The sequence below is a fragment of the Pezoporus flaviventris genome, unplaced genomic scaffold (genome assembly GCF_033815535.1).
Source record: "Pezoporus flaviventris isolate CSIRO_AGI_PZ_B2104156 unplaced genomic scaffold, CSIRO_AGI_Pfla_v1 ptg000096l, whole genome shotgun sequence".
Classification (NCBI taxonomy): domain Eukaryota; kingdom Metazoa; phylum Chordata; class Aves; order Psittaciformes; family Psittacidae; genus Pezoporus; species Pezoporus flaviventris.
In genome coordinates this window covers 2,514,600-2,539,130 of record NW_026892644.1, presented here as the reverse complement: position 1 = coordinate 2,539,130, position 24,531 = coordinate 2,514,600, and the positions used below count along the sequence as shown (strand labels likewise).

The 24,531-nt window shown below is 40.0% G+C and overlaps 1 protein-coding gene across 2 annotated transcripts in view; it reads right to left on the bottom strand.

Moving 5' to 3' along the window:
* VWF (von Willebrand factor) overlaps positions 1–10,494 on the bottom strand; it is a 129,745-nt gene extending 119,251 nt beyond the window's left edge. For both annotated transcript variants that reach the window (XR_009747415.1, XM_061476446.1), the window contains exons 1-5: positions 10,364–10,494; positions 8,849–8,903; positions 8,100–8,258; positions 6,367–6,469; positions 6,073–6,281 (exon numbers count right to left, since the gene is read on the bottom strand). Coding sequence is in view for 1 of the 2 variants with exons in the window: in XM_061476446.1 (XP_061332430.1) it covers positions 6,073–6,281; positions 6,367–6,469; positions 8,100–8,258; positions 8,849–8,903 (526 nt within the window). In the remaining variant the exon portion in view is untranslated. The remainder of the gene's footprint in view (positions 1–6,072; positions 6,282–6,366; positions 6,470–8,099; positions 8,259–8,848; positions 8,904–10,363) is intronic.
* Between the last annotated feature and the right edge of the window lie 14,037 nt (positions 10,495–24,531).

Genomic DNA, 24,531 nt, shown 5'->3' with positions numbered 1-24,531 from the left:
CACACACCACACTGACATGTTTTAGACAACTTCACACCCATTTTCTCCCAACTTTTTTCTTTTCTGGTCAGAACAGTTGCTTCCACTTATCTGATTTTCACACAGATGATATTCACTCCTGACAGAAAAATCAGTGTTCACCATGATATCTGGGTCCCAAAATCACCAGTTCCTTTTGAAATCTGAAACTGTTGTGCTGCTTGTTTACTTTGAGACTGATGGTCAGAAAAGGGGAAGCATTAGCAATAACCACCTTGCACTCAAGGTATGTGAGTAGGAGGCAGAAGCCCTGACCTCCCTCCCTGGACCTCCTCCAGATTTTCCATATGGCTATAGGCCCATCAGGTTAACTCTTCCCAGGGTCTGTTAGCTCATCTGTAAAATACATGCAAGAATTTGTGCAGGGATCTACAATACTGTCAGCAGAGGTGCATAACTTTCACACCTTGGTTATCTATGAAGCAATAGGGGGTTTTGTTTGTTACGGGGTTGTTGGGGTTTTTTATTTGTTTCCTTTTTGGGTTTGGTTTGGGGTTTGTTTGGGGTTTCTCTCTTTTTTTTGTTGTTTTTTTTTGAGGGGTGGAGAGTGTTTCTGTTTTTTTCTTTGCATTTTTTGGTTTGGGTTTTGTTTTGGTTCTGTTTTTTTCTACACAGATTTACATAGTTTTGTACATGGTTCCAGGCAAGCAAAACTATTGGCAAAGTTGACCAAATATTGAACTATGGTTTGGACCAAATGAATGATATGAAATGTTGAAGTCATGGACTATGAAATGTTGAAGTCATGGGCTATATAGTCTTTCCTTCCCTCTCTGGGTCAGTAAATATAAAATTAGTACTATAAAAGACGAGAGAAGGAAAGAAACACCTCAAATTACAGCCCAGTGATGAAAGCACACTCCTCAAAATAAATGTCTAACTTTTTTCCAAACTCTGAATAAAGCAGAGTGGATTATGAACACAGGCTTTTGGCATCTCAGATAAATGCCATACAATGAGGACAGGTACAAGGCAAGTCTTCTTCATCTATACTGCTTGTAAATAACAGCTACATTCTCTGTGAAACGATTCCCTTTGCTTTCAAATTAAAATGCAAAAAAGAAAATAAGATCATTTACTTAGGCCAAACAAAAACTTGCCTAAAATCAAATTAGTGATATCCTTTAAAATGCCAAACCATTCAGACTGATGAGAAGCTATATTTTTTTAGGGGAAAAAAAATAAATATCTGCACTAACATACCTGTGTGTTTAGAACATGCTTTAAGATAACAGGTACCACACAGGGAAGCTGCATATTCATTCACATGCATTTATACTACTTTTGGAATGAAAACATTAGCTGAAACATTGGATTTTTTCCTTGTCACTCTCCAGGGGCATCATATATTCTGTATTTCAGCAGCTTAAATGGCTGGAATGTGTTGCTGACAGCTGGAGCAGGCTCAGAATATCAAGCCTTTATCCAAAATTAGCCATGGGCATTGTTTTATGATTAATGTCTTTGTAATTTGGAGACAGATTCCCAGAAATATGTTTCCTGCCAGTGCCAAGAAAAGCATAATGGGACTGACACTGGATTAATGTGGGTTGGGTTTTTCCCCCCCATAATGCTAAGAGTATTTAACATGTACAAATAACAAAGTGATGGATTAATATCCCTGTGTTGGACTTGAATGAGCTCTTTTGTACAAATAAACTTCAGTGGTGAGGCACTGGAACAGGTTGCCCAAAGAAGCAGTGAATGCTCCATCCCTGGCAGTGTTCAGGGCCAGGATGGACAGAGCCTTGGGCGACATGGTCTAGTAGAAGGTGTCCCTGCCTATAGCAGGACTGGAACTAGATGATCTTAAGGTCCTTTCCAACCCAAACCAGTATATGATTTTATGATGACCTAGGCATCCAAGCACCTATCACAGCGATTATCAGTGTTAGACAGCTCACTGATAAGAGTACTAAGCAAAGACTGAGGCTACGGGCACACAAATAAGCTCTAGGAGCTTGCACTGCAGTGTCTCTCACTGGGGAGAAAATTCCTTACACTTTCTACAAGGTAAGAACGTGCCCTTTGATCACTAACATGATGCAAGGCTATGAGGTTTTGGGGCCTTACACATGTATGCATGCCCTGAGGAGATATCAGGATCAAGCTGCCCGATTTCCTCTGTAGTATTAGGGAAGTCATCTCTTTTGGCCTGTGCTTTGGATCCCCAATTGTAAAATGCTCATAACTATGAGTTATGCTGAAAGTGTGAGAACAAACTGTCAAGGGGCAGCTGGCATGTATTTACAGCCATATACAATAAACAAGCAACTACATACAAAATAATCAATCTTGTTTGTAAGTCTCGACAGGACATGAGCACTTCTTTGCAGGATGAGCAAATTTAGTAACAAACTATGTCAATGGGAGTGACTCAGCACCCCATCCTCTGAATGACAATGTGTTTCTGCCACACTGAAACCTACTGGGGAGACTTTGTTCAAGAGCTACTGCCTAAGGCCACTACCTTCAAAGCTGGGTCCTACCCATGTTCATTTGTAAGGGTATCTTAGTTTGAGTCACGTCACTTAGACCTCCAGTAACTGAGCATCAAAAATGTATCCAGACACAATGTGTTACCCTCTCATCAGACTATCAGTTTTGCGTTTGCACACCAAAACACAGTGAGGAATCAAAGGAGTGCCATGACAGTAATATGTGATTGGATAAATTATAGTACATGAGTATAAATATATCATAAGAAAATAAAATGATTTCACACTGTTTATTGTTTAAACACCCTTTCCTTCACACCTCCTTTATTTACTCGCTGTAATTGCTAATGTCCAGTATTAGAGCAGTTGCTTTGACTCTTATTTCTCTGCCACCCAGAAACAATCCAAATATCACAGAATCACAGACTGGTTTGGGTTGGAAAGGACCTTAAAGCTCATCCAGTTCCAGCCCTCCTGCCATGGGCAGGGACACCTTCCACTACATCAGGTTGCTCCAAGCCCCGACCAACCTGGCCTTGAACACTGCCAGGGATGGGATAGCCACAGCTTCTCTGGGCAACCTCTGCCAGTGTCTCACCACCCTCACAATGAAGAATTTCCTTCTAATGTCTAATGTAAATCTCCCATCCATTAGCTTAAAGCCATTCCCCCATGTCCTGTCATTACATGCCCTTGTAAAAAGTCCCTCTCCAGATTTCCTGTAGGGCCCATCTGAGGGCACTGAAGGGTTACCTTAGTGTCTCACCTAATAAATGAAGTTCTGTATCATAAGCCACTTTCTTAGCAACAAAGCAAACTAACCCCGTGTTAAGTCACTTCTTTCTTTTTTTTTCACATAAATTATAGAAAAAATATGGGTTTATTTCTTTTCAACATAAACACTGTCATTTTGTTGAAAACTGTGACAAAAATGTATGATGGCAGTGTTCAAGGCCAGGTTGGATGGAGCCTTGGGTGACACTGTCTAGGGTAAGGTGTCCCTGGCCATGACAGGGGGTCGGAACTAGATGATCTTAAGGTCCTTCCCAAACCAAACCAGTGTATGATTCTATGTTTCATGAAAGACACTGTTTATGGGCTAGATTCTATCTATGGCAACTCTGACTTCTGCACATATCTGGGATCTGGTCCTCTGATGCCACAGAGAAGCCCTCGAAATAGGCCATCAAATTACATGAGTTTCCTTCTATGCAGGCAGATACAAGATGATACACAAGTCCTGCATTACTTTTTAAAATGTGTGAGCTAGTGTCTGAGACAGACAGAAGATGACATTTCAGCTGCAGACCTCTTTCCACCACAGTGGTTCTTATAGGGTCTCCCACCAGGCCAGGCCTATTATCAACTAGAGAGTCTACCATGTCAGTCTAAATCAAAGCAGTTTAAGGGCTAGTACATCTTGAGGAGCCTTTGAAAAAAAAAAAAATGGAGGAAGGCTTAACGCTTCTCAGCTCTCTCACAAGCTCACTGGCTATAGCACAATACCTGATGTATAACCTCTAGCATCATCTCTCTTCCTTTCCCTCTGACATTCAGATCTGCACACCAGCGGTTTCCAGATGAGAGCCCATAATCTTGGCAACATTAGATCATTGTCTTTTCCCTTTGTCCACTATGCTTCTATTGCATATCATTCTGAACCTGAAAGTTCTTATTGTATTTATTATCAGCACAAATCCAGCCCAGAAATGTATCTAATGGATTAGAACTCAGGGCCCAATCTGATAAACCAAAATATGGCCAGATTTTAACAGAAAGCAATGGACACATCAACAGGACAGTTCAGCCTGCCAGCACCCTTAAAGTAACACTTCAGTGCCCTGAGATCGCTAAGTCATGCCACGAAGTTCACATCCTGGGTTGGGTTGACCTTTATGAGATCTAATCTGGCTAAATGGAGAGCAAACAGAAACTGCAGTGGAAAGGAAAAGGTAAACTGCCTCATAGGCTAGCAATTGTCTGCCAAGATCTTTTGTTTAAAGAATATTACCTCTCCCAGCTGCTTCTGTTGCCCCTAATCTGAAAGTCAGCTTCAACAGTTTCAAAAAAAAAAAAAAGGATTAATCAAAAGCTGGTTTTACTTAGAGCAAGTTGAGAAATGTTCATATGAACCTCCCCACCAGCGCTGCCAAGGGGACAAACAATGTGTGGGAACAGTGACGTTCCTCACTGATACAACAAATTAAACCATAATTAATCCTAATTCCTTCAAAAATAGTTTAAATGAAAGGTCTATTGTATCAGGGAGGAAAAGAAGGCAGAATTGCTGAGATACGACTCTATCCTTCAGGCTAAAAGCACCAAACTGTATATCCATGTAGATTACAGAAGTCAGGGCCTTCCTCAGTAAGGAGGAAGAGCTACACATGTTCTTTGTCACCTTCTGTATTATTTTTCAGCTCTTCCAAGCAATGACCCTGTCATGTACTTCCTTACACTCAGAAATCTGTGGCTGTGAAAGCACTGTTTTTTTTTAAGAGGGAGGATACAGTCTCTGGCATGTTAAACAAATACAGCATAAATCACTTTTAAGCAGGAAAGAACCTTCTACATTTGAAGAGTCCAAGGCAATACAGTCTCCTTCCCTTCTCCTTTTTTGCAATAGCCTTACTCCTATTTCTGGTCTTATTAAAAAGATGTAAACTTCAGATCTCAACACATTCAGACATCAAGGTATCAAAGCCCTCAATTCTGTGAGCTGAGTTTGTTTCTTATTATTTACATTGCTGAAGGATTGATCAATCATTTTAACATACTATAAAATCCGGTTTTTCTCTGGACATTGAAGCTATGCTTGTGTTTCCCAACTGTCAGTAAAACACATCTTACTTCTCTGAAGCAATGCCAGGCTCTTCTCCAAGCTGCTTTGTCTCCCTTTCTATTTTCTGTATCATTTGTTTTTAATACATACTCTAAACTATCAATTTAACATACTAATGTTTAATTAACTTTACTCTTAACCTTTCCTTTTCAAGTGCAAAGAATTAGAAAACACTCTCAAACACCACATACTAAGATCAGTCCTTCAAAGCCATATTCCTGGCTTTTCCACAACTCTTAAGTCTTCACCCACACCAGCAGACTTCACATAAAGGTGTATAAAGCAGCAAAGCAGTCCTGTCTCTCCCTCTTAATAGGGATTGGCGTGATATAGGGTGCACCTCCAGTCCAACAGCCCACATAGACAGGGAAATGTCACTAAAAGTAACCACTTTATTCATATTCCCACTTGTCTAACTCATGAAAAATTAGAAGTGGAATCAATGAGTATTCCTTACATTTTTTTTGCTGGGTCTTCTCCTAGTCGGCCTCTCCAAACACTGTATTATACATTTTTTAGCCTGTAGCTTTATCTTTATGTCCCTAGATTCAAGATTTCTGAAAGTGTTAAATTCATTCCTTTGAGGAGAAAGGAAGATAAAAGAACTTAGTCAGACAGCTTTTCGGCATATCAAGATGAGGCACCTGACAGGTAGAAACATTTTGCTGGATCAACGAAGTTAGTGTTGAATCACCCATCAGGAAGAGTGTGCAGAATGTATATTAAAATACAATCAGTTAGTCGCAGTCTTACCTTCCTGAGTTCTGAAGTCATCTTCAGGAAATGTATTAAAGTTGCCACACAACCCACAGGTCTTATTATAGTGCTTTTCTTGAAAGATTATCTGAATATTCCCACTGATATCAATCTTCACCATGAAGCCATGCTCATCACTGGATATTTTGTAATAACCTGCCTCCTTCTCTATAAATATGCCATTGGAAGCAAAAGGTATGGAAACCCTGTGAAGAAAAATAGGAATTTCTCAGAATATGACACACTGAAAACACTGGGGGGTTCTGTTGGAATAGTTGTTCCCACTGGTACCTTTTGTCTTCCTGCATCACAACTCCATCTAAAGAGAAGCGAAGATTGAAATATTCTCCAAGATACACAGAGAAACCAATTTTCTTCCCATCCTGGTAGTCACCTGAAGAGATGAGACATAAGTAAATATTGTTAGTTCCAGGATTTGGCAGGACAACTTGTAAGTAACACATTGCAGAGTTGGGACTGTATCATCTAAGATTTTCAAGTTCCATCCATGCATTTCATCCCATAGTTGCTTAATGTGAAATGGACAGATAGCCTCAGGATTAGGGCTGGCATCAGCCACTGGCAAGCATGTGACTTGGCACTGGCTATGGACTCATGCTCTCACTGTTACTGTCTAGCCAGGGAATTTCCTATCCTTCCATGCACACTGGAGGAGTTTCCACATGAGAAGAATGTGAAGATCTGCTATGCTCTTTCCCTTCCCTGTTTCCTCCCAAAACCAATGCATAGCTCAGTGGTAAGAGAAGGAGGTTGAATCCATTGAATTTAGGGAAGAACTGAGCCTGAATGTCATTATACTTGATAAGCTCTCTAATCATCTCAACTAGCCTTTGAGGGGTAGATGCCAATACTGGCTATCCAAGTGGCGGGGGGGCAACTCACTCTGCTTTTTTCAAAAGCAGCAGTACATAGAGATGAAAACAATTTAGGCTCTGAGAGAGAAGAGAGGCAGGAGAGTTCAGACACAGTCCTTTCTCTGCTTTTGCCCATTGTCTATTTTTGGCTTTACAGAAGCTCCTTGTGCAATGGACCTCCTGCTGAGGTAGCCAGCTCTGCCCAGACCTGGACACTTTACTCAGCAACACAGATTGCACTTCAGAGCCAGTTATCTAGAATCAAAACAAACCCACACACATACACTAAGATAGGAATCATAAATAGGTTATGCCATGTTTATGTGCTCAATATAAACGCTAAGTGTCTGCTCATATTTTGTTGGTTTGGGTTGTTGGTTTTTTTAAGATTTATTTGATGACATGAAATACTGTAATCAATTCATATGCTGGTGGGTTCTACATACAAAAACTTTGTACCAAGTTGTTCAAGTTGAAGAATAAAATTACTTAATTTGTTGTATGGTTGCTTTTCAGAGTGATGGGATCAGTTCATTTCAATTTACTTGTAGTCAGCAAAGAGTCATTTTAAACTATGACTAATACAGAACTGTTATTAGAATATCTACCAAAAGAGTTGGTGAGAGTAATACACAGTTTTCATCTGTCTTGCCCATCCCTAAGAGTAATACTGCAGAGACTCATGCTAATCCAAAGCCTTTTGTCCTGTAGGATGGGATTTTTTTCTCACTGGGGGTATTTAGCATACAGGTACAATTAATTCTATGTGGTTGTGTAGTTCTTACTCTTGTACTCAGCTTTAACAGCCACATTCCTCTAGAAAAATCAAAATTAAACAAGGTCTAACTTTCCCTCTTTAGAAAAGCCAGTAAGAAAATCTCCATTCCTTGGCAGCTTAGTTATGTGGGAGCAATATTACCAAGGGATAACTGAAACCAAAGTGACAGAATTTCCTTACTTTTCATACCTAAGAAAATTAAAACACCACATGGAACAAACCACAAATAAGACCCTTTTATGCAGTGGTCCATCCTATCTGACAAAGGGCAGCTATTTGTTTTTTCTTTTCAGTGGTGGAACCCGACCTAAGTGCAATGCCGTATCACACATTTTACATTTGTTACTTCTTAGTATCTTGCTCAGACTCACCTAAGAGTGTGAAGGTGCGCTTGTGACAGTCCCCAGCAAGGAGGTAACTGCAGTCCCCAGCAAAACTGTAGAAAGAACCATCAAAAGTTTTGATGTGATCATTCCCAAATAGGCTGCAACGGGAACCTGATGACTCCTGAAGCAAAGAACCTGATGATCCTGGATATCAAAACACAACACAACTTGCAATGTAAAACAATCATTTTGTAGTTCAGGAATTTATCTGCTGGAATTCATCGCCATTGATCATTGCGTGTTCTGAACCTCCAGCTCTGGCTTCTAGGACAGCATGACAGTACATAGGATCAAGCACAGATTATTATTATATGCATTAGTGAAATGGCTTTTTTGCTTTATTTCTACCTGCCCAAACCTTGCATGGGTAATTCCAGTTCTGATTCTTTAACGAATACCGTGCATTCGTTCATCTGTATCTGCCTGCAATCCTATCAAAATAAACAGGATAGCCTATTTATTTTAGCATGAATAGGGCAGCATGAACAAGTCGCATGGTTTGTTCAGCCAAGCATCACTGACTTCAGAGAATCTGTGATTCAATACAGTGCTTGTTGCAAGGTAAAGGGCCAAAAGCAGTAACCTTATTGATGCCTTCACTGTGATGAGAATATTGCCTGAGCCAGGATGGCAGGATTAGATGGGTGAGGTGGGGAGGCAGGGAGGATCTACAGAAGAAACAGAGAAAGCATATTACAGTTCCTAGACATCAGAAAATAAACACGTTTTCCCACCTGATATTACAGTAGCCTGTAGTAGGTTTGTTAGCACCACTGCCAAGAGGAGCATCTGTCAAAAATCAAAAAGAGAACGATTAGAACATACTGTTTGGCTCGCAACAACTCATCATTTTCTTTATAAAGTTATTTCTGAGGCTCTACATTTCATAAACCAATAATCTATAGACTTTCACAGTAATTCAGTTACCCACCCATGCTTCTTTAAATAGGTAATCTAGGAGATTAATTATTCTTTATTTCCGTTTTCACCCCTCAGCAATGTGAGCTACCTCCACAGGAAATGCAACCCAACATACACATATATGCCAATTTACTCAAGTTAATACATTGCCTTTCAATACACAGCATTATTTATCAGACAACTTGACATGAAGAAGCACACCAAACTGGATCAGCCAACTTGGCTCCAGCAGAAGTCACCTCTACTGCACAAGATTTGAATCCTGCCCAAAATTCCACAGGAGGAAAAAAATAGATAGGATTTGCACCAGCCAACAGATCTGGCTAGCAGACCATTATAACCACATGCTTATAATCCACTGATTTCAGGGTGATGGTGTACTTGAGATAAATGGCAAGTAGGAAAGGGAGGAAATCGTGCAGAGATTACAGACCCAGGGTGAAAATTTCCATTCACCAAAATCAGTGTTAGTATTGCCTCCTATTTTGTACAATCAAAACATCAGCCTTTGTTCCCCATATGTCTGTAAAGTACCTCCTGTACTGCCAGACCTGTAAAAGTAATAATGGGATATGAGTGTTATACAGATGGTGAACTACAGATGCATTCTGTATTTCATTAACAGTTAATGGATGAAAACTGTAGGGAGCTCCATCTAAGTGAGTTAATTTCAGTGGTCAGATAAGCAACTAGAGAAGCTTAAATATACCATATTTAATACATTAATGCCAGGAGATCAGACACACCTTTCTCTAAAAGAACCCTCTGATTAACGATCAGAATACATTTTGCAAAGACAAATTCTGGTGTCAATTATGTAGGTCCAATTCACAGCCACATGAATAAACACCAGGTCTGCCACATTTACCAAAGGCAGGAAAAGAAAGATCCATTATAAAACTCAGTCTAATCTAGTGCTGCAAATGCCAGTCTGACATAAGGCTGTTACTACTGAAAGATAGCTAAGAAGTGGGAACTGCATGGAAATGTGACTACAGAGTAATGGTAAAGAAAACAATAGGCATTATTCTCAGATTACACACTTGCTAGTTTATTTTTAGTGCATGCACTGTGTTATTGTGACAGAACCAGATATTGCTTTTCCTTGTTAACCCTTCAGTCTTACAAAGCAGGCAAAGAAAAAAGACAGGGTATAAAACTCTTCAGTCCCCTTCCACCTCCCAGTCTGTTCTAAGCTGCAGACTTGAACTTTCTCCCAACAGTGATAAAGCAGCTGCCACCAACGAATCAGAATACAGTCAAGTATGATTTGCCAGTATATAACCCTCTATAAATTTTATCACTGGCTTAATGATAAATGAATGTACCTTCTTCTATGCGAGATTCCTCTTGCACATGAACAAGAAACTCCTCCAGTTGCTACCAATAGCCTACTACACCATTGTTCCCACGTTCCCTCAGAAGACAGGACTGGAATGGTTTTGGTCTGAAATTCCTTGTTTTTGTACAAGCAGGAACTGTTGCTCATTTAAAAGGAAAGATAAAGAGTAAACGTCACATCCGTTTGAGTCTCAAGACAATAGATTAAATTGCTATCGTGTAAATCAGTAGCCTTAATTGCCAGAAAGTTACAATGAGGGGAAATAGTTTTAAAATCTTACATGACAGGTAATTCTTTGAAATATATTTTGCATGTGTATGTGTGACAGATCTCACTGGCTGAGCCAACAGGCAGCACATTCATTTAAAAGACTATTGTTAAAGAGAAATAGAAGGATGCTCCATACCTTAAAGGCCACAGAACCCTACTATTTTTTTCCTGCAAACATCTGCTTTAAAGAAGAAAGAAGGAAAAAAAAACAACTCAGAGTTGGTAACAGCCTGGTTTTGTTCTCCACATACAAACATGTTTGAATTTTGTCCATTGTATTAGATCAACACATTGGAACCTTAAATTCACAAATGTTTATAAAGGTATCCTCTGGAACAAGACATGGTAATAAATTAATCATGCATATACTTCTTTACAGAGGTGGGCACAAGCTTCATGGGCATATATGTACAGCGCTGAGCAAAAAATGCAGAGCAATGACACTACTTTCAATGTCCCATGCTTCATATTTTCCATAGATCCTAGTAACAACACAGGGGTCAGAAGGCAACACGATTCCCTGTAAATCATATTTTGCCACTAGTTCACAGAATCGCATCCTTAATTGAACCAAGAAAAACAATGCACAACAATAAAAATGTGCCTCCCCAGAGTCCCCAGCAGGTGTGCCTGTCTAGTGCACAAGCAATTCTGAGAATGCAGAGAGTATGAGCCCTGCACACAGTTCTTTGAAAAAAAAAATAAAAAATAAATATAAAAATTGTAATATCTTTTCTTCCTGCAGGCAATTTCCCTTATGGTTTCCAGAGATGACTAAGCTGAAACTTGCAGAATGGCAATAGATAAGACAATTTAGGTGATGACTCTACTTCGGTTGAGTAGTTACAAAAAATACAAATAATAAATTGTTAGCCATACTTACTTTGTCTTGTATGAACTCTTCATGACATCTGCATGTTAAAATGCTATAGAGCTGCACTACAGCTACCAAGTGACAAAAAGAAAACAACACAGACCAAGTTGTTTCTTTCCATGTGAAAAGCCAGAGAACAAGATTCTTAAATGAACACCTTTAGTCCTGGTCTTCTCGGCCAGATCCTCCTGCCTTTTCTCCAGCAGCAGTGAGGTTTTCCCCTCTCACATTCATGTCAATGCAAGGCCCATGCCTGAGAGCAGTTGGGAAAATCCTGGGAAACATACAGTAAAACGCTCCACACGCGCAGAAACTTGGTGTCCAGCGCAATCATGGCTTTCGGTGTGCTCCACAGACATCCCTCCAGCATGGAACAATCCTAGCAATCCCTGTTGCTGCAATAAAGTACCAGTAAAGGACAATAACCAATTCTGGGTTTGTGTGAAGACAGAGGAAGAGTGCTGACCAGGAATCATTCTCTCCTCTTGGGTCCATCTGCCAAATCTCAGCAAGTCTTTCACATCTCCAAGAGCCTGGGCATTAGTAATCACAGGGAGGTGTTCTCAAAACCTTTAATTATAGAAATCCCAGTATTATTCACAATACAGGGAATAAGAGCTCCTATCACCTTGTTTTTTTGTCTCCTTCTCAGTTTTAATCCTGAGACCCAAATCCTGAGACCCTAAGTCCCTTCATTTGGTAACTTTCTCTTGCAAATCTAAATCTAACAGGTAGCTTTGATTCAGTCTTTTGTACATACCAAGGATAGAGAGTTCCTTAAAATGCTCATTAAAAATAAAAAGATTGCTGGTTTTGTTCTATAGCAATTTCTTTACTGTTATTATAATAAGGGGCCAGTTCTTCAACAATACAGGATTGTTTAGTCTGTAACAGTGATGGATGGCTGAGATCTTCCTTTATTAGCTTTTGTGCTGCTGCTTTCACACCACAACAAGCTTTATCTGGAGCACCAGGGAGCAAGAGACCAAACTGCACAAAAGTTTGAGCCCATCAAAAGGTGCTTCAGAGAGGAGGAGGCTGCAGGCAGGCTGGTTACTGAGCTTGGACTGAGCCTCTGAAGTCCATGGGTGCTTATCAGCATGATCAGAGCCTTGGTCTACACCGGGGGACATTCTGTGACTTGCACTGCCAATGTTTAATAGATGGTTCAGATAAGCCAGACATCATGACACCTTTTAAGTGCCTTGGGGAACATAACAGAAAAAATTAATTGAGATAGGAAGTTTGCTTTTTGGGTGTCTTTTTCCCCTCCTGGCTCTGTTTTCCCCCAGAAAAGGGAAATGGTAATTAAAGAGCACATTCATTGACTGATATTGTACATTGTTCCAATACAAAGCACAGTGATTGGACAGATCTGACGTGGAGTTTTACAAATAATACACCTGAGACACAGGGAAATAAAATAAAGGACTATGCACTGTTGCTGGAAAGCCCCCTATAGCCAGTTCCTGGAACAGAATAGAAAGGATTTCTGAGAAAAATTATCCATAATACTGATTTTCATTGCTTTGTTCAAATACTAGGTAACATGCAACAAGTCCAAAGCTTCCTAACAGTTATATGATAACATGCACTAAAGCATTAGACAGCATGCCACGTTTGTCATCAAGCTGGTTACACAAGTACTGATACAAAGCATCCACATTATGAAACAGCATCGCTGACTGTAGGAACAGTGATGAAGCATACAGGGCCTGAACAACAAAAACCAGCCAAAATATGTTGATAAGCTGGAAAACTAATGCCTAGCAATACTGAGTTTTGATTCTGTTCTTAGGAACCAGCAAATTAGATTAGCCTATGGTAGCAACACAGGATGCCACTTTAAGACTATTTAAAAGATGCAAGCATCCACTGTAAAGAAATTCACCTTACAGAAAATACACCCATGAAGTTCAGTAACAACATTTTCTTTAAAATTGTTTTTTTAAGTGGGAAACAAACCAGTCTAGGATATCAACACGTGGACCTTTATAGAGCTAACTAATCTGAAGGTTTCAGCCTGATTCTGGCCCTGATGTAAGCATGTTGAGTAGAAGTATCCTATGCTGAAAAAGTTTGTTTCTGTAAGTATCACTTAATTTCTGCAGGTAAAGGCATTGATTGATTTTCTGAAGTCTAAAAAGTGTTCTTACACTTGAGTAAACTCATCTTAAGTAAACTGAAATCCCAAATGCCACATCCTGAGATGCCACACAAAAACAAATGAAGGATGGTGTACTGTGAAATGTAGGAAATGTTGGAACAGAAGACATACCTCATAAATCAGCAGAAACTTATGGGGAAGGAAGCCACGCTGCTTCATTGCTTGGAAGTGAAAAAGTGAGCTTTCGAAAGTGAGCTTTTATCACTTTCGAAAAGTGAGATTTCAGAAAAAGTGAAAGAATTACAGGAAATTGGTAATTAAAAAAAAAAGAAATCAGTGTGCAATCATAAATGCAACGTAGACTTTAATCTTTAATATATTCTGTGTTTTCAGCCAATCTATCTCAAAAACAGTGACACTCTTAAGCATAGAAAATGAAAAGATAAAATGATGATTAGAGGTAGAAAGCAACTTCTCTGGAAGGGAAGAAAATTTCTAATCTCAGAAAATCAGAGAAGGAAAGCATGAGGGGCATCTACCATATCGCAAATGGCACAGAGACAGTAAATAAGAAACAAGTATTTATCATTTCTCCCAGTGTAAAGCTGGGAGCAGTCAATGAAATTCTCAGCCTTTAAAACACATAACTGGAAGGCCTCAGCACAGGTCACTCTGTCAGAAAGAAGTCAGATAAATTAATGAAGGACTGGTCCATCATAGTGATAAATCAAATCACAGGCATCAAATGATGAATCAGATAAGAGCTTGTGGTCTTTACTGTTGAGTGAAATCCCATCCTTTAACACTACACCTCATTTCTTACAACTGTTTCCCTAAGCAACAGGTGTTAGCCACCAGAATCCTACTTTTTGGGTAGAACAAAACCAATCCAAACCAAACTCCAAAACACCCTGCTTTCTTTACCCCAGTCCACAGGAAATTATATCTGTGTCTTTTCACAACTGAGATTCATATACGCTTTTCCATTAGTGACCCAAGAGTGAAACTCAGCATAAAAAAAAACGAATAAGCTAAAATAAGAAACATTGCAAATAGTTCCGAAAGTAAGAGCATCCCTCAGCAGCTCCTGAAAGCCCAGTGCAGCAGGCCAGAAATAACACAGGGCACAGCATCCCCTCCTACCTTTCCCATCCCCAAGAGAATAAAAAAATAAAAGGCCAAAATAGATAGACAGATAGATAGACAGACAGACCCCACAAACAAGAGAATATCAGATGGCAAAACTCATATAACACTTTATTTGAACCCCTCCCTTTGGAATACTTATGTATTTTTGTACTCCTTCGAGGAAAAAGCTGAGCAAAATAGATGAACAATACAGTAGTACTGATATGAAGTATTGACATTCCCCATGCAGAAAAGCTTTGAATGAGATCTATAGTGCATAATCATTCATTGACACATAAGGGTAGGGAAAATAAGCCACTTAGAGATATTAGATATTAGAGACGCCATGGCCAAAACAGCAAACTGGATGCGTACTAGCAATGCAGTATAGTGCCAGAAGTAAGGGATACTCATCAGGGCTGCCCCATGTCCCTGAGGATGGCATTAGAAGTGCTTGTTTGCCCTTGGAGCTGCATGCTGCCCCTCCGCCACTTCTCTGCCGTGCCAAGGGACTCCTCAGCAAGGCAAGTCGAACAGCTAAGCTGCATCACAAGAAAGCCAGGCCCGTGATCTGTCCCTGTGGCAGCTGCCCAAACAGGACTATGTTGCACACAGCACTATAAAAGAATTTCAGGAAGAAGCGGCAAGTCCATTTCCTTGAAACACACAGAAAGCCTATCTGGAAAACTAAACAGTGCCCCTGGCTCTAGTCCCATATGATTTGCAGAGGCTTCAATGCATTTTGGGGGTCATCAGTGCTCAGTTCCTTCTCCTGGCACAGTTAATGATAGATGGCGTAGAGAGACACTCTTCAAAGAGGACCATAGGCACCAACCACCCACATTTTGCAATGTCCATAAGCCCTCAACCTCCGGACATCCTTCCACATGCTGGAAAGGCAAAAGACAAACAAACACTTTTGTTTGTTTACCACTTGCACAAGGTAAATCAAACACTTGGACATTCTCCCCTAACTACACAACACATCAGAGAAGGGCATTTTTAAAGATAATTCTTTTTATTACAAGCTGAACTCCTGCCCTGGTGGCAAGTTTATGGGATTTCCAATTTCACAGCTTTTCCTGGGGTTATCTTATAAGTCATCTGAGCCAAAAGGACCTCAGGCTACAGCAAGTGATGCAAGGCTCTTCAGTGCTACCCTGTATAAAGCACTTCAGCGTAGCTGCAGAACCACTACACTACAAACCTGCCACAATAAAATACAATCCAAGATGCCTCCTGTAAGACCAGTGATATGCAGCACAGCATCAAAGCAAAATATCCCCCCTCCTGTACAATGATCCTATAATATCTCTATGGAGTAAGCATACTATAGCTGAAGGATGAAATCTTCAGCTGGTGTCAACTGGTACTGCTCTGCTGAAGTCAGCGGCACTATTCTAGTCTGCGCTAGCTGAAGAGCCAAAAAACCTCATAAATTTGCATTACATTACAAAGAGTTACCAGAAACTGAATGAAAGATCAGGAGAGAGATTATTTTTCTTCTAATAGTCTATGAACTATTTATCCCCTGTGTAAGTTAGGAAGCACCTCAATGATATACACCTGACACTACATTCTAGACACTAACACGTCTCAGCGTTCCCAGGAAGGGGATGCTGCAACAGCAGAACAGCAGACCTTGGGAGGGGACTGATTGTTTTCAGTCTCCTCCTGTAAGAGTTTGGAAGCAGTTGCTCACTGCTCTTTGCTTGTTAATGTCTTAAACCTCCACGCCGGGTTGAAATTCCCTGCATACTGGGAGTCAGCAAAGCCTAATTCAACAATTTCCCCCCACCCTTGGAATTGTGGTTTTCATATTCCTTTTATTTTTTTTTTAGTCAAAACTCTAGCCTTATTAGTTTGCATTATGTATTTACAGGCATAAGATTTTCTAAGCCGTGTACTCAGTGCATACATGCTATATTCACTTCACCAAGCCCTCAATTTCTCTGTGGGATGCTTTCCATTCATTTAGCCTGTTCTGCACAGAGCAAACATTTCCACATCCTCATCACACCTTAACATCAGCACTGACATCAGACACCAGACAGTCAAACACCACAATATCACCATTAGGCTCCTGAAGAAAAAATCCTAATAAGATACATACAATGGGAGGTATTTTTTCCATTAAGATAATAAGAGAAAATGAGAGTCTGAAGTGTGCATGACGTCATGCCAGTTTTCAAAACACATGCTTTAAAAGCAGTTAATCCCTCCCTTTGGGATTAGGTTTGTCCAAATGTCTGGCTGCTAAAATGCCTTTAAATGAAACCATGAAAAACGTGACTAGCTAACACTTCCAGGCTATGGGACTGTAAAACATTTGCAGTAACAACTCACCCTGGAACACCATATATGCAGTAGAGCAATTCATTATTAAATTAGCCAAAGTTACCCTCAGATAAACACCAAGATCTCCAAATTTCATTTATATGGAAAATGTCCTCATTCAGTCTTCTAACTGGAATATCTGGGGGGTTGTCAACTTTTAAGATTTACCATTTTAAAGTAAATATATAAGTAAAACTGCCCTTGATTGATGATCCTGGACCAAACACAGGAGGAGGCCAACAGAACAGAAATGTAGCTTTGATGTCACAGCCTCACCACCGTGCTCTCCATTCAGGCAGGAAGGGGGGAGAATCAAAGTATATTACTAACTCCAAAAGCAATAGAGTCTTGGGTGACATGATCTAGTGGGAGGCATCCCTGCCCATGACAGGGGGGTTAGAACTAGATGGTCTTAAGGTCCTTTCAAACCCTGACCATTCTACAATTAAGCACCATGAATGCAAGCATGTACAAATATACACCAATATATGTACACACTCGCATATAAACACCAATTGCATCTGTTCTGAAAGGAAAACACTAATATATCCTGACAGGAGCAGAGATAAATAAGAGCAGACAAAAGATGGAAAATACCCTTTTAGAGTGGCAAACAAGTAAAAAAAAAAAAAAAAAAAAGGAAGAGGAAAGCCATCTTTTTTGTATGTTCTTACAACTAACGAACTAACGCCTTGTTTTGCTAGTTCTTACAACTCTCTTGATTTTGAATCACATCTTGTACATGTCCATGCTTTTGCTCCTGTCAGTATAAATCCCCTTCTTTCAGCAGTTACGACAATAGCAACAGGAGTCATACTTTGCCAGGTGAGATTTAAATGGTGTAAGTGGTTATTTTTTGCCTTTACAGAAGGGGGCAAGCATAGGTAATGTGCTGGCTTTACAGCTTGAGAAGCAATTTCATCCCTCTTGCCTTCTGCAATAAGATAGAAACAGTATCTCCAGTATTTGCACCACAAGTGTGTAAGCAAAGATAAATTAGTATCTTCTCCATGCACAGGGCTGGTCTAAGGTTTACTAATGAAGTTCACTAATGACAGGCTTCCCAAAATGCTCGTGCAAGAGCAGAGGTTTCCATCCAGGTTTGCAGCTGATGAACATCTTTCCACTGCTCGGTGGAGACAGCATTCAGAGCCAGCTGGAGCTCCTGTGTTCAAGGCTGACCACTGAAGGATTGTCCTAGATTAATTATTTTTTGAACTAGAATACCACCAGGGTTCATTTAACATTTCAACCCAATACTACTGTTAATAAACCGTGCCAACAATTAATGCCACACCATGTTAAAAATGCATGCTGTAACTCAGGTTTCGAAGTACAGGTCACCAGAAACACCAATCAGCAAGGGGGAGCTTAGGCATTAAAATATTTTTTCCCACCGATTTCAACTTTTCTGGAACTTCAACTTTCACATCCCTACCAGAGTTTCAATCGCTATATTCAATTATAACATCATGCAGATACTTTTTAGCAGGCAAATTTTAAAATTTCTATTATGTTTCTGATAAAATGAAGCCACAGATTTCCTTGCTCTGTAAACTGTATTTCTAGCAGCAACAGTGAGTTGCTATGATACAAACTTTCTGTGAAACATACCCAGAGAAACTGCAACTGCCCCATCCCTGGTGGTGCTCAAGGCCAGGCTGGATGAGGCTTTGAGCAATCCAGTCTAGTGGAAGGTGTCCCTGTCCTTGGCAGGTGATTGGAACTGGATGAGCTTGAAGGTCCCTTCCAACCCAAACCATTCTGTGATTCTATGATACTGGCCTTCACTTAAAATATTTATATATGCTTTCAGGCTCACTGACTTAATTCTCTTTTGAATATGGACTACAACAAGGAAACTTTTCTGACTAAATGTTGCTATACTTTTCTTCAGGAAGCTTCTGCACACAAACAAAACAATTGTAAAAGTCTGGGAAGAGTGCTATGAATTAAACCAAATTGCATAGAGATGGCAGTTCCCATTGAAAAAAAGGGAATTTATGAAGGTCTCCACTAGTAACAGCCCCTAGCACTGAAGTCTTGGCCCATGGAAGTTCATTCCACTGCCCCAAGAGGAGACAGGATTTTACCTTAAATGTTTATTCCATTTTCCATCACTTTTGAAAAAGAAAAGTTGTGCATGGATGTGACTTCTATTTAGCTGTTTTTATAATGCCAAGCTAGGAACAACTCTAATAATAAGCAGATCGTTCACGCAAAGTCACGCGTTTCTCTTTCTGAAACGCTGATTTACCCCAGTACAAAACAGAGCATGTGGAGGACAATTAAGTCACAGAAACATTCACTGCTCACTGGGAACAATTGGCACCATTATGTGATCAACAAATCTATGTCTTATGCACATTCCCCACCACCACCCTTTTTTTCCTTCAATCATCTTATGTAAGCATGGGAGATAGGGGGGGAAGCTTATATTGTGAAATTTGCCTTTAGCTCCTAATTTTTCTTCATGTCTTCACGTATCCTAAAATCACAAGACTAATACAAGAACTATGACATTCTAAATAAAAATTAGTTCTCTCTCATAGGCCTTTTGATATATTTTTTTATCATCAAAAAATGTAAAGATTAGCATTTACAAGGCTTTCTTCATAAACATGAAGGGTAAAGATTTACTTCAAGATGAAGAACAAAGCTGAGATATTCAGAAGAACTCCCAACTCCTGTATTTGGCATTCAAATAAAAGATAAAACCCTCCAAATGCTGCAAGATTCCAAAACATCATCAGGCATAATGAAAATGCAGATGCAAGGATGGGTGAGGGAGGGGAGACGTGTGGAACTGAACTGTTCCAAAAATTACGGAATTTTATATAAATTACATTAAAAATTAAAAACACCCTCTAAATATAATTTGAGCACTCTGCCTTCAGCATTGGGGCCCCAGTACAAGTGGGCTGTGGAGCTGCTTGAGTGAGTCCAGGGGAGAGCCATAAAAATGATCAGAGGGCTGGGGCTTGTTGAGCCTGGAGAAGGCTCAGGGGAGGCTTCCAGTACCTAGGGGGCTACAGGAAATCTGGAGGACTTCTTACAAGGACAAGCAGTGACAGGGCAAGGGGGAATGGCTTTAAGCTGGCAGAGGTGAGACTTAGACTAGACATTAGGAAGAAATTTTTCACTATGAGGGTGATGAGACACTAGCACAGGTTGCCCGGAGAAGCTGTGGCTGCCCCATCCCTGGCAGTGTTCAAGGCCAGGTTGGATGAGCTTGGAGCAGCCTGGTCTAGTGGAAGGTGTCCCTGCCCATGGCAGGGGGTTGGAACTGGATGATCTTTAAGGTCCCTTCCAACCCAAGCTAGTCTGTCATTCTATGATTTTAACAGGAAGAAACAGCTCACGCAGTCCAACTATTTTTCCAGTTAGAGTGGGACAAGAACTGTGCAAAAAAATGTGTTCTAAAAGTTTAGTTTTTTAACAGCCTCAAAGTTGAGAGCTACCTCGGGTTCACTATTTTGTGAGCCCATTTCCAAAGATGTTATCTGCAGAACAACAACAAGAAGACTATCTTGCTTATTTCTGTTTGATGGCTTGACATAATACTGGTCATAACTTGTTCTGAAACCATGAAACAGTTAAAAATTATGCTTACTTACTTTTGATATTAAACTAAAATAATCAGAATATAATCTTTTTTTTCCTTCCCTTGTTTAGGAGAAAAACACATGTTATTTAGAGAGAACAGTATTGAGGATCCAGCAAGCATGGATGTAACCGAATTTTTTGTTCATTTGATTTTACTTTTGTTCACATTCTTACTCTGTTTCATTTTTCCCTATTGACAGCACAGGGTCAGCACCCTCCTTGCTGGTTTTGTAGATATGCATAGAAACAGTTCTGGAAACACTCAGGTCTCAACACACATACAAAACTGAGCTATTGATCCCAGCAGTCTGACATGCTTTCTGGAAGGTGAGATTCAGGCATGGATATATAGAGATTTCAGGAAGGTTAGGGTAGATTGTATAGCATATATGAAATCAGCAGAAGTCAAGTTTAATTTGAACCTAACGGGCTGAGAAAGAGTACACTCACCTTTCAGTGGCTCTTGCAATATCTTTCTCAGTCCCATTTCACCTTTCAACACAGGACATGAAATCCTCTTCCCTGAAATTAGCATTCATTTTACAAATGAAAAGGTTTCCAAAAGTTAACTCACCTTTGGCCATTTTACTTTAATACGGACTATTTAATTAACATGCTGTGACACGTGTTCTTTTCCACACATTCATCATTCCGTGTATTACTCCATTTTTCCTCTCCTCCTTCCCTTGATTTCAGAAATACATCCCAGGTCATGTCATCACTCTCAGGACAGGAAGGCAGAGATGCATAGTAGGTAGTGTTGTAACAGGTGCCACTACTAATTGCATAAAGATAATTTTATAGCAATTACAGGGCTGGCAGAAGTGCCAGAACTGATTCCAGGGAGCTTTTATTCCTCATTTCTAAGCAGTTAACATCCACTACTTTAATTAACTCCATAAGCCAAATAAACTAATTGCTTCTTTAACTTGTAGAACCATCAATTCCTCTGTACAGGATAGCGGCAAAAATGCAATAAATGCTCTGTAAGAAAAAAAAACCTTGAAAACATTTTTTTGCTTATCATTAACCATTATAGTATAGGCATTTCGTTGGGGAAACAAAAGAAAAAACACCCTTAAATTATCTAAACCACTGCATTTTAAAGCAGGAGCACTGCCACATCTCATCTATTAAAAGACATGAAATTCAATTCTTACAAGCACATACTGATTTTCTTCCAGACTCAAAAGTGTTGAGCTGATTACATGTAACTAGAAGTGGAAACACATCCCACAGCAAGTGTTTTATTTATAAAGAGGAAAGAAAAATACACTTCCATTATAGAACCCCGAGGAGCACCTACGAGATTACTCATAGGCCAGCGTACCACTATGTTAACTGCTGTATAAACACAGGACAACAAACGCTGTCCAAACCCAAAGCATCAGTAGGAAGACCACAGAAAGAACACTTGAGTGAGGTAGTTATGCTGACAAAATTTTACAGATCATTGAGTAGACCTTAGCATGGTTTGAGAATTTACTCAGTTTGCAAATAAATTAAGCTTTAAATATTTTAACACTACTTTAGTCTATTTTTACCTTCACCATCTAAAACTTGTAACTCAAGTTACAGCAAAAAGGTCTGTTTGGCAAAAAGGCCAAAGAAAACATTCCTCAAAGAAAAGCTGGAAAGCACCAAAGCCTGAATTTCCAATAACTAGAACTAGTGAGATTCAGACTAGCATCAGTAACTATGAAATTACAAACATGGGTTAAAACTCAGGTTTAGTCCTTCTAAAGACTGGCTGCCATATTTGTTAAGTAACAGATTTGCCGCTTCTGTGCCATGTTTGTATGTACGAAGCTCTGTGCTACCATTAAACTACAGAAGGGCTCTATCCCAAAAAAGTGGTTCCCAGGCACTGAAGTTGATGCCTGTGGGACCAGCCTCTTCCAAATCTCTTGGCTCCTATTTGACGGCTGGGGATTAACAGCACTGGAAACTAAAAGTCAACATTTCCTAAAGGGATGTATTTAAGCCTGGTTTTTAGTCTGGTTTAAACTTTACTTACATACATATTTTAATATATATTTAATTCTTTGGCCAGTTTTAACCAAATCATGTCCTCATGTGTTTAATGAGTATCAGCATCCTTGTGTGGGAAGGAAGGAAAAACTGAAGCACCCACTCAACATTATCAGCATTGCCTCAACTGCAAACCAGTCAGTACATTTCCCTGGTGATAGTTTGTAAATACAGGAAGGAGCAGGAAGTCCCTGCTCTGCGGGGTAGCTTTCAGTGACAGCAGGAGGGGAAAAACGTGGAGGTCAGAAAGGGGAGAGGGAGGAAGAGATGTGGTTGAGAGAGAGGAAGAGAAACTGGTTATTACAGTGGGAAGGAGATGCAGAGGGTACAGATCTGTAGGATACTTAACTCTGCTTTTCCCACTATTCCTAAAACTATATATATATATCATTATTTTTTTTTTTTTAATGTTCCAAGTGGAAAATCTGAGACGTGATTTTGCAAAGTTCCTGTCCTGCCTCCTAATTGAAAGGATATTATGGAAGCTTGAAGTCTGGAAACTCCTGTTAGACATTTAAAACTCCACAACATGGTGATAACTGAGCTACCTGGGAAACAACATTTTTGCCATCTAGAAAATTCTTCATTTCCAGGTTTTCATCCCAGTTTTGGAGGCCTCCTAGATTTTTTTCATCCCCCCATTCCACAACAGCCTAATCAGGCATTGTGATGACAAAAAAGGGGATCAGTCAAGAGGACAGATCGATACCTAAACCAAAGGTACCACAGGCATAACATCTCTTCTGATGAACTAGAATTTTCCAATGACAATGCTAGAAAGCTGTACTGAGAACTCAGGAACCACACCTCCTGTTCAACAGTACCACAGTGCCCCTCCTCATCAATTACTTTGCTTAGCAGGTAACACACCAGGAGAACAAGGAGGCTGAAGGACTCTCGGTGGGGACAAAGGAAGGCTTGTGAACTTAGCCAGAAATGTCACTCTGCCATGCAGGAAGATAAACCTGACAAGGATGTTCTGGGCAGAATAATGCTCAAAACAGCTTGCAGTCTGGTTTTATCCAGTTGTTGCTGAAAAGTACAGGAGCTCAGCAGTTCAGTGGCACAGAAGAAAGTATATACTACTCACATTATTTATCCTGATAAAGACTGAACAGTGTGATGGCAGGCTGATCTGCTACATACTATCACCTAATCAGGGCTCCCATAAAGAGCAGAACAGGTCCTTGATGGTGGCTTGGCTGCAGGAACTGCCAAGGGCACAGGCAAGGATGCTGACAATATTGGTTCACTATTTTTTGTGCTCCTCCTGTCTACAGGTAACTTTTTTTACACACAGTGTAAACTATATGGACCTGATATCTTGTTGATATTCTCAGTACAGAACTTAGCAAAGTGGGGAGCAGGTCCACCACTCTGCATTACAAACAGCACCAGCACCACAGCAGAAACATTAAGGAAAAAAAGGAAAAGAAAATCAAAACTGAGCTCTACCACACGCACTGAACACCTTGAGTTCAATCCCATGGAATGGAGAGAAGGTAAAGTCTTTGCAAGTGATGAAAGACACATTCATACCTAGGCTGGAATTTACATCCATCAATGAACTAATCGCACAACTGACATAAATCCTAGTCTAGACAAAGCTTTGTACACTGAAAGCAGTAAAGTGCAGTGGCACAGAAGACAGTTTCACCCTCTTCTATAATGAAGGTAGAGGCTAAGGCTAGAGAAGATTTTAAGCACCCAAGATTCATGCTGACTTTCACTGTCTTGAAATTTTACTGTGCCTTTTAAACACACAGTCTAAATTCGAAGTCCCTCAGATATAGATCTACCA